At 44.2% G+C, this 9748-nt stretch overlaps 1 protein-coding gene across 13 annotated transcripts; it reads left to right on the top strand.

The window, feature by feature from the left end:
* Window positions 1-525: 525 nt before the first annotated feature.
* Window positions 526-7892, top strand: LOC120685325 (protein Rf1, mitochondrial-like). 13 transcript variants are annotated; one of them, XM_039967181.1, is made up of 8 exons: window positions 526-2623; window positions 2839-2890; window positions 3278-3637; window positions 4609-4753; window positions 4865-4929; window positions 5044-5154; window positions 5432-7416; window positions 7528-7892. In XM_039967181.1, the coding sequence occupies exon 1, from the start codon at window positions 1030-1032 to the stop codon at window positions 1963-1965; it is 936 nt and encodes a 311-aa protein (XP_039823115.1). In that variant the 5' UTR covers window positions 526-1029; the 3' UTR covers window positions 1966-2623; window positions 2839-2890; window positions 3278-3637; window positions 4609-4753; window positions 4865-4929; window positions 5044-5154; window positions 5432-7416; window positions 7528-7892. The 13 variants fall into 13 exon arrangements, with proteins under 13 accessions (XP_039823115.1, XP_039823113.1, XP_039823109.1 ...); XM_039967179.1 differs by having other exon boundaries at window positions 3256-3637; XM_039967175.1 differs by having other exon boundaries at window positions 2983-3637.
* The last annotated feature ends 1856 nt before the right edge of the window (window positions 7893-9748 follow it).

Raw genomic sequence — 9748 nt, 5'->3', positions numbered from 1 at the left:
ACCAAGATTCTTATATGAACAGAAAAACTACTTAAAATGGTGACCACGCTTGATGCTCATATAGAAGTATGCAAACTTCAAAAGATAGTGATCTTGATGTTTCCATTTGTAAGACATGTTAGCCTTAAGGCTTACCATTCAATTATTGCATTAGCTTTCACTCTGATGCAACTTAACTTTTAGCTGCAGTATTAAGTGCAAGGCATTATGGGTACTTGTGCCATCTGGTAGATTAGTTTTAAAAAACTATGCATGATTTTTTGACATGTTGAAATTGTTTTTTTGGAATTTATCATCATGTCTTTTGACTAAGTTGTGCTGTTGCAGATTTTAAATTTGACTGAACTGGAACTCAACAGAGTGGATATCCGTGTTGGCCTCTCTGGAGCACTGTACTATATGGATGGTTTCTCTCCCACTGTTCGGCACCTTCGGAATCTTGTTTCCCAGGTGCTTCTACAGATTTGTGTCTATACTGCTCAAAGGTCTATGTTCGGCACCTCATCCTTAAGACAGGGCTGGAGGGTGGATGGCATAGTCATCAATCAACTGCTCAAAGGTCTATGTGACAGTAAGTGCGCGTCTGAGGCCATGAACATATTGCTCCGACGAATGCCCGAGTTTGGCTGCTCGCCAGATGTAGTTTCATACAACAATATTCTCAAGGGCTTATGCGACGAAAAGAGAGCTGAGGAGGCGCTTCAGCTGCTCCACATGATGTCCGATGATGGATGTGGTAACTGCCCACCAAATGTCGTGTCGTACACAATCGTCATCAATGGCTTCTTTAGAGATGGACAGGTCGATAGAGCTTACAATCTATTTCATGAAATGGATGACCGGGGGATTGTGCCGACTGTTGTGACCTACACCACAGTCATTGATGGCTTGTGCAAAGCTCAAGAGGTTGACAGGGCCGAGGGCGACCTTTAGCAATTGATTCATAAAGGTGCCAAGCCAAACAATTGGACATATAATTGTCTCATCCATGGATATTGCTCTTCAGGACAGGGGAAAGAGTTGGTTCGAATGCTCAAAGAAATGTCTGCACATGGTCATCAACCAGATGCTGTCACTTGTAATTTGCTGCTGGACTATCATTGCAAGAATGGAAGATGTGCAGAGGCTAGAAATTTTTTTGATTCTATGATTGAGAAGGGCATGAAAATTGATGTAACTACATATGGCACTCTGCTTCATGGTTATGCTGCCAAAGGAGCTCTTTCTGATATGCATGCCATCTTGGATTTGATGGCTGGAAATGGTATTTCACCTGATCATCACATCTTCAACATAGTTCTCTGTGCGTATGGTAAATGTGGTATGCTAGATGAGGCAATGCATATATTTGACCAAATGAGGCAGCAAGGATTGAGTCCTAATGTAGTTAGCTATGGAGCAATAATAGATGCACTTTGCAAGTTGGGAAGAGTGGATGAGGCTATGCTTAAATTCGATCAGATGATCTATGAAGGGGTGACTCCTAATATAGTTGTTTTTACCTCGCTAGTTTATGGACTATGCTCTGTTGACAAATGGGCGAAGGCTGATGGATTATTTTCTGAAATGCTGAATCAAGGTATCCATCCCAATGCCACGTTCTTCAACACAATAATGTCTAACCTTTGCAGAGAAGGACGGGTCACGGAAGCCCAGGTTCTCCTTGACTTGATGGTGCATGTAGGTGTCAGACCTGATGTTATCTCGTATACTACATTAATTGATGGCTACTGCTTAGCTGGTAGGATGAAGGAAGCTATGAAGTTACTCGATGATATGGTCCGAGTTGGCTTGAAACCAAATGCTTTTTCGTATAATACTTTGCTTCATGGCTATTGTACAGCTAGCAGGATAGATGATGCAGTTAGACTATTCAGGGAAATGTTAAGAAATGAAGTTAAGCCTGGAATTGTCAGTTATACCTTCGTACTTCATGGTTTATTTCAGTCTGGGAATTTTTTCTGAAGCAAAAGATTTTTATCTCAATATGATCAAAAGTGGAATGCAGCTGGACATTTACATGTACAACACAATTCTGAATGGTCTTTGCAAAAATAAATGTGTTGATGAGGCATTCAAAATATTTCAGAGTCTATGTTCTAAGGATTTTCGACTTGACATCATTACCTTCAACATTATGATTGATGCTTTGCTCAAAAGTGGCAGAAAGGAAGATGCTATGGATATGTTCACTGCTATCTCTGCCCATGGTTTAGTCCCAGGTGTTGTGACCTATCGCTTAATGATACAAAATCTCATTAAAGAAGGGTTGCTAGAAGAGTCTGACAATCTGTTTTTAGCAATGGAAAAGAGTGGATGCACTCCAGACTCATGTATGCTAAATTCTCTTGTTAGGAGGCTGTTGCATAGAAGTGAGATACTGAGGGCTGGGGCTTACCTCTCCAAAATTGATGAGATGAACTTCTCACTTGAGGCAACCACTACTTCCTTGCTAATATCAGTTTTCTCGAGTGAGGAATATCAGCACCATGCAAAGTCCCTGCCTGAAAAGTATCATTTTCTTAAGGAGATCAATAAATGAGGATTTTTTTTCCAGAGGAATTGGATTCTCAACTTTGTTGAGACATCTTTATGTGGCGTGTAAATTTGTTGGAGTGATTATGTATGTCTATTGCAGTGATTATTTCTGTCTCATGCTCTAATTTACTTGTCATTTTCTATGGTCTCCTTTGTTTAGAGAAATGTTATCATGATAGTGCTCGTCAGTATGAAGTTTATCACAAAGTAAAAAATTATCTTATTTTCAGTTGCACTTATCATCAATTTACATGTTAATGGTTCAAGAAGTTGGGATGCTTTTTGTTGCATAATTTTCAGGTTGGTCAAGGTAGTCATGGAATCTCAAGCACCTATTCTGAACAATTTTCAGGTAAACTACCTTACTCATTCTTACTGAACATCCGAACCAGATAGCAAATCAAGGACAGCAGCCACTGCCTACCTTCTTTGGTTTCACTTCAGGCCTTGACCCAAATAGACCATTGTATAGCTCCTCCTGCTTTTGGTATAGAGCCTTGCCTTGTTCCGCGACCAACCGAAGCTCCCGAAGGATCCCCGTATCTCTTGGAGAGTACTTCTTTGCTTTCAGGAAATCTACCCTGGCTGATTCTTTCTGGCCAAGTTCAGATTTTGGTTTTCCTCGCCAGAATAGTGCTTCTACACTATTTCGGTCCTCTGACAAGACCTGAATAATAAGATTATAAAAGGACAGTCATCTAATCAGTAATTTCTCAGACAAGGCAGGGTAATTTTGCAGTAGGAACATAGGATTGTTCAATTGATCAAGCATCATAAGTTCAGCTTCACGGAGCAGAGCAGTAGCCACGCGAGGGGTAGGTGGAGATGTAGTGCGTATCTACTCCAGAAAGCTTGGGACTCGGTATTTTTCTTGTTCCCTAGAACACCATCCACTATTTGATCGCGAAGTAGCATAACCTTTTGATTTGCATGTCAACTGGCACACCGATTAAAAGGTTATGATATCTGCTGAAGATGATGGAACTCTGTACGCTCGAGTTTCATGTAATCCCTGTTTTTTTTAATTCTAGCCCACCCACTCACCCAGTTGAAGTGTTGCTTTATGATCTTGGTTGAGCGGCGACGCGATCCGTCCCAGGTTTTTATCTTTTGATCCCCCCCTCCCCCGTGCTCTTTTGATTTCGTTGGTTTAGTTGCTAATTTGCACCCGCACTCAACGGACTTCATGTTCGCGTTTATTTTATCTGTTGATTTGAGATAGTTTAAGGTGATTCAAGTTTGAAATCGGGTAGGGATTTCTGATGCAGGCAGGAGGAAATCAAAGGATTCGCGGAATCTAGGGTTTTGGATAACAATCCGCGCTGTCTGATCCGTAATTTTATTTGCGGATGGCAGGGACCCCTCTTTTTTTTTTTGCAGCATGTGCATGGAGAGCACTGGGGTTTGGGAGAGGGGGACACTAGATTCTGATAGATTGGTTTCAGTGAGGGCAGCGTGGAATGATGAGTTTGATTTTTCTGTTATATGCATAGCTGAGCTGGGGACTTCTGTAATCTGTAGTATTAACAACCCCTCCACCCCATACAGACACTCCCAATAGCGTGGTAAAGAGATTAGTTACAGGCATTGATGTATGATACATTTGTATAATTCTGTCCTTATGTTCTATCATATTTTAATTTTTAATTTTGTCATTTTATAACTATTATGAAGAAGCAGGTTTCAGCAAAATAATATGCCTTCCTCTAGCATCATGCTTTTTTTTTTCCTGTGTGCTTCAGATGTAGTTATTTAGTATAAGCCCCAACTAACTTTTCTAGATGTGCTTTTTTGTGGATCCAGTTTCATCTGTACATGCATTAATACATCGAGTTCCTGTGTTTCATGCTCCCCCTGCGCAGCTATGTGTTTATGCACTTTTCTATGCTATACATATATTATTTTGCTAGTTTAGTTTATGTAAGCGGGGGGATTGGGAGGCTGATGATATATGGATTTTTTTTTGCGTCCATATGTTGCTGACATATACATGGATTACCTTTTTTTTCCCAAGTCATTTAATGAACTGTCAACTCATATGCTTATTCTTCACCATACATGTATATTTAGATGGCTCGCGAGTCGCAAGAGGCCAAGTTACACTGTAGAGTTTGATGAAACGGGCAATCCAGATGATTACGAGTTCTACGCTTGTCTCCATGAAAAGAGTGATGGCTCAAGTGAAGATGATTCTGATGTACCTTCTCAAGAGGATGTTAGTCCCTGTGCTCTTCGTTTTCACAGCATATATTTTTGTGTTCTGCACCTTAGGCTGTGAGCTAGTGGAGATATTTCTTCTAATATATATTTTTTCTTTTCATGCAAGGGTCAAACCATAGTGATTCAGATGACGGCAGGGCAGCACTCTTATACCAGAATTGTATGAAAAAGGTTATTTTCATTCTTCAGTTTCTTGTTTTCTAAACCTTGCAGCATATCATTTTTTTCTCTAGTGGTTTTTTGACAAATTGCACACTGTCTATTCATGTCTGATATATTCTGTAGTGAATTGGAATCGATATATTCAGTGTGATAAGGATGAAGAACCAATGGACATGAGATTTCATGAGCAGAGGTTGTGTATCCTGCAGTACCTAAACAAGCAGCCAATAATTTGTAAGTGCTCAAATTTTTCCGCCTATGTTTTTATCCTTAAGCATTCTTCCTTTTCTTTCTTTTTAATTCCCCTTAGAGCCTGCACCAAAATAATTTATTTACAGTTGCAGAACAATATATTTACAGTGATATTAAAACCGTCAAACCAATACGCAACTACTGTCATTGTACAAATGGATATATATAATATTAGTTCTAATTTTGTCATATATAAAGACCTTCCATACTCTCTTGTAATTTGTCTCCTCACGCTTCATTTGCTTTGTTTCTTTGCTAGGTTCTCCCTCATGGCATCCACTTGCCCTTTAAATCTAGCAACATGTTTTTTGCTGGCCTCCTTTAATGTCATGTTGAATTTGTTGCTGCTGACTCATCAAACTTGCTAGCTGGAAAATTTTATGTTGGATCTTTTTTGCTGCTGTTTTAAACATATGTCATATAGGTCAAATTGGTGAAAGAAACTTCGGTCCTCAGCTTTTCATCTAATGCATGAAGGGCTGACCACGGCATCTTTTTGTCATGATGTTCCTAGAATATTGAAAATTGCTTCGCTCAATGCTTACTCAAGTTTTAAGTTTTTTTTTCTGATGTGCCCTTATAGCCTGCACCAAAATAACTAGTTACAGTTCCAAAACAATACATTTACAGTGATATAAACATCGTCAAACCAATACGCAACAACTGTAATGGTACATAGGGATATATGTAGTTTTTAGTTCTATTTAGTCATAAATAAGACACCTGATACTAGTTGAGTGGTCAGTCCTATTCTTGCTGTCTTTATATTTTTTTGGCTCCTCACGCTTCTTTTGCTTTCTTTCTTTTTGCTAGCTGGTCCTTCGTGGCATCCACTTGCCCCTTTTCAATCTAGCACCATGTTTTTTGCTGGCCTCCTTTAATATCATGTTGAATTTGTCACTGCTGACTCACGAAACCTACGTGCTAGGTCAATTTTTTTTTTGTGTGTGTGTAGATCTTTTGGCTGCTGTTTTAAACTTAGGGCCAATTGCAAAACTGCCCCCGTTTTAAACTCTAACTGCACGTTTGCCCTCATTTTTTCATCTTTGCATCGTTGCCCTCGTTTTTTTAGTCTGAACGCTAAAGTTGCCCCTGCTCTGTCAAGTCCAGTTCACGGTGTGAATTCAGGAGTGAAAGGCTATTGTACCCTTGGATACATGAGTGTACAGCAGAGCAGACAAAGTCAATACAACACACGGCACAGCGACTCATGGACCTCAACGAGATTCATCGATGCTGGTCATCTTCCACCTCGCCGGCTGCCGCCGCGGACCGTCACTCAACAGAACGTCACTCAACAGAACGGGATCCTCCGCCGGCACCACTCGCCTCCCGCCGTTCGCGCCGGGCGCGGCGCCGCAGCCGGGGGCCGTGTGTCGCTTGTCACCCGCGCTGCAGCGTTGGTTGCCGCTGGCCACCCACGTCATGCTCCTGCTCGCCGCCCGCCGCAGCCGCCTAGGGCCGCGCCAGCCGCTGCCCAGAGCCGCGAGCCACGCCGCTCGCCTCCCACGCTAGTTGCCACCCGCGCTCCGCCGGCGCTGCCCGCCGCCGCCTTGGGGCCGCGACAGCCCCCACGAGCCACGGGCGCTCGCGCGCCACTCTCCGCTGCCCGTGCTACTAGAGAAGGGGCGCAGGTCAGTGACGCCATGGAGGATGGCCCCGGTGTTCAATCCGGCGTCAGAGGGGTGCGGGAGAGCAGCTCGGTGGAGGGGCGCGGGGCGGGAGAGCGGCACCGCATGCCGCACCAGCGCGGCCCAGCGTCGGGCAAGCTGCCGCTCCGGGCCGCGCGCAGCTCGAGCTGCCTCCCAGCGCTGCTCGCCCCGCACTCTGCCTCATGCTGCTGAGCTGCTCGCTCCTCTGCCGCTCCAAGCCCAGCGCCGTCGCAAGTGGTGACTGGTGAGGGATGAGGAGGCATAAGGCAGGGGCAACAATGTCAGTGCCCATCCTTTTGTCTTGTATACATTAGTTTTTTTTTCCTCTTTTAATCAGTACGAGTAGATTCTGGTGACGCTGTTGGAAAAGAGGGGCAGACGGCCAGCTCGCGTTCAAAAAACGAGGGCAAACGTGCAAAGTTGTAAAAGCAGGGGTAAACGTGCAATTGAAGGTACAAATGAGGGTAGTCATGCAATTATCCCTTTTAGTATTTCTGATTTGCCCTGCATAAGAATCAAGATCGCTAATGAGTTGATGATTATACCAGCAAACACTGGGTTGAAGAGGCTTGTGACCGGCTACAGAGAAGAGGTATAAATTTATATGTTTCTTATGAGCAAGAATGTGCCTTTTTTGGGGGGCCTAGTACATGATATATCACCTTTTCAATTTATTCAATTTTCTTTTTGCATTTTGAGCCAGGAGGAAGAGTGAATTCTTTTGTTTTCGGCGGCAAGTGAAGATTTGAAAGCAGTTTTGTCATCCTGGTTGCTGATTCTTTTAACATTTCAAGGCAGATGTCCACTCGAGTCATTGCTTAGGATAACAATGGCTGTTCTTAGTCAAGCGTTCATAAACAATGTAATAGGTATAGTCACACAGCATAGATAAAAAACCATGTCTCATGTAACCCCATGGGGATCCAGTAGTATTAGTGCTTTAACATTTTTCAACTACTCATAGACCTTTTCAGCGCTTCTACGAATTCAAGACATTTTGTCCCTGAATAATATGTTACAGCAGTATTGTATGCTAAAAAGAGAAATATGAATTTGTCTAAATACTCAGCTGCCTTTTGCTGTTCTTCTCATTTTGCTTTTCTTCTTCTGATTTTTTTTGGTGTCGGCAAACATGCGGCTGCACGTCCAGGCTTTGTCCCTGAGGATTCTCCTTTTCTTCTTTGATTTCCCCTTCGGGCCTTTGTTTCTACCTTTTCCCTACGTTTCTTGCCCACTCTCCCCATCCTCTTTTTCCCCCCACGGGCCCATGGCTGAAATGTGGTGTGTACACAGCACACAAAAAAGAAAGGAGGTCGACGGTCCACAGAAGCACAGAGAAAAGTCCATCCTTGAAAATTCAGGTGTCAGGAACACACAAAATACCCGGTTCAACACATGGCAAAACACGTCTCACTGGAATTACAGTATACTCAAAACCACAACACGCCGTATCGGTGTAGACCGATCTCAAACTGCACGTAAAAGAAAATAAATCATTAATTTCTATGATAGACTTATTATCTTCATATTAGAATCATTTGTCTTAATAAAACTGAGATACATAGGCTTTTGCAGCTGAAACCGATCGAAATCGGCCAAAACTTAGTTTCGAATGACATTCATTAAATACTTTAGTTGCAATTTTGTGAAAATTTTCTTGGTTTTTCTGATCTTGATTCTTGAAAGATTTTTACGATTTTTTTTTGAAATCTAAACCAAATGAAAATCATACCAGATAAATTAAAAAATGGATAATGGTATTTTAAGCCGTCTATGATTTCAAAGTTCGTCTGGAGATTTCTGAAACACGTTTGAACCAGAACAAACTCGTAATACTATCATTTCACCTTGACGTGGTTGCCCACCGCCGGCCGCCGGGGCCGGATCCGGCCTCCTCCTCGCCGGATCCGGGGTCCTTGTGGCCGGATCTGGCCGTTCCGGGCCGGGGTCGCCGTCCTCCCGTCTGGCCTGCCCTGCTTCTCGTTGTTGGCGGCTGCGGGTGGCCGTGGGGCGTGGCGAGGCTGCTGTGCTCTCCGTGGTGGGGGCGCGTTCGGGCCGGCGGTTGCACCCTCGGGTACGTGGCTGTGTTGCCGCGCTTGCCGGTGGTGGGTGCGTGGTCGTGGCTGATGCGCTCGTCCTGCGGTGGTTCCGGTGGTGGGCTCGCCCGTCGCGCCGCGGGCTTGGGTACTGTGTGTGGCCGTCCTTTGGTGGGTGCCGGCCGGCGGGCTCGCCACGACGTCCCTTGGCCTTTGGATCCGTTGAGGGAACGCGGCAGAGGCGAAAGCCTCGGTTTGCTTGTGGACCGATGACAGCGACGCCTACAGGCACCGTTTACCTTCTTGAATGCGTCATTTTTTTTGCCTCTCTTCCCTCCTCTCCGGCGAGCTTTTCAGGTGAAAACATTGACCTTTTTGGTCGGACGACGGCGGCGCCTGTGGCGTCGCTCCCTCGTTGGAGGCGTCGTCTTGGAAGCTCTTCTGGTGGTGGTCGTCTACTCTCTTCGGAGAGCTTCTGCTTCTGCGCCTGCCTTCGCTTGTTTCGACTGCATCGTCCGGGTTGCCTTGGTTGTCGGTTTATGTTCGCGGTGGATGCTTTGCCGCCATTCTGCTCTGGCGGATGCTTTGCCGCCGTCGTCATGCTGTTGATCGCTTTGGGCGGATGCTTTGTTGCCTTTGTTGGGTCGGGTGGATGCTTTGCCACTTTTGTCGTAGTCGACCTTTGCATCCTTGGCGTTGTAGTATCTTTTAGCAGGTTCAGCTGTGGTTGTGTTTATGTTTGTGGGTCGCCTGTGTCTTCCCCGTTTTTCTTGCTTTACTTGTTGTACGGGTTGCCCGTCTTAATAGACTCCGCCTATTAAAGTTTGTATTGGTCATATTGCTTTCTTTTTAATGAAATGCACGTTCGCGAAAAAAGTGAAACTCGTT

Source organism: Panicum virgatum, chromosome 8N (assembly GCF_016808335.1).
Source record: "Panicum virgatum strain AP13 chromosome 8N, P.virgatum_v5, whole genome shotgun sequence".
In the NCBI taxonomy this organism is placed as follows: Eukaryota; Viridiplantae; Streptophyta; class Magnoliopsida; order Poales; family Poaceae; genus Panicum; species Panicum virgatum.
This window is presented reverse-complemented; position numbering and strand designations above follow the sequence as displayed.

Excerpts from the sequence above, each read along its gene's own strand:
- LOC120685325 (XM_039967183.1), top strand. The coding sequence starts at position 1,030 with ATGCTCAAAGAAATGTCTGCACATGGTCATCAACCAGATGCTGTCACT.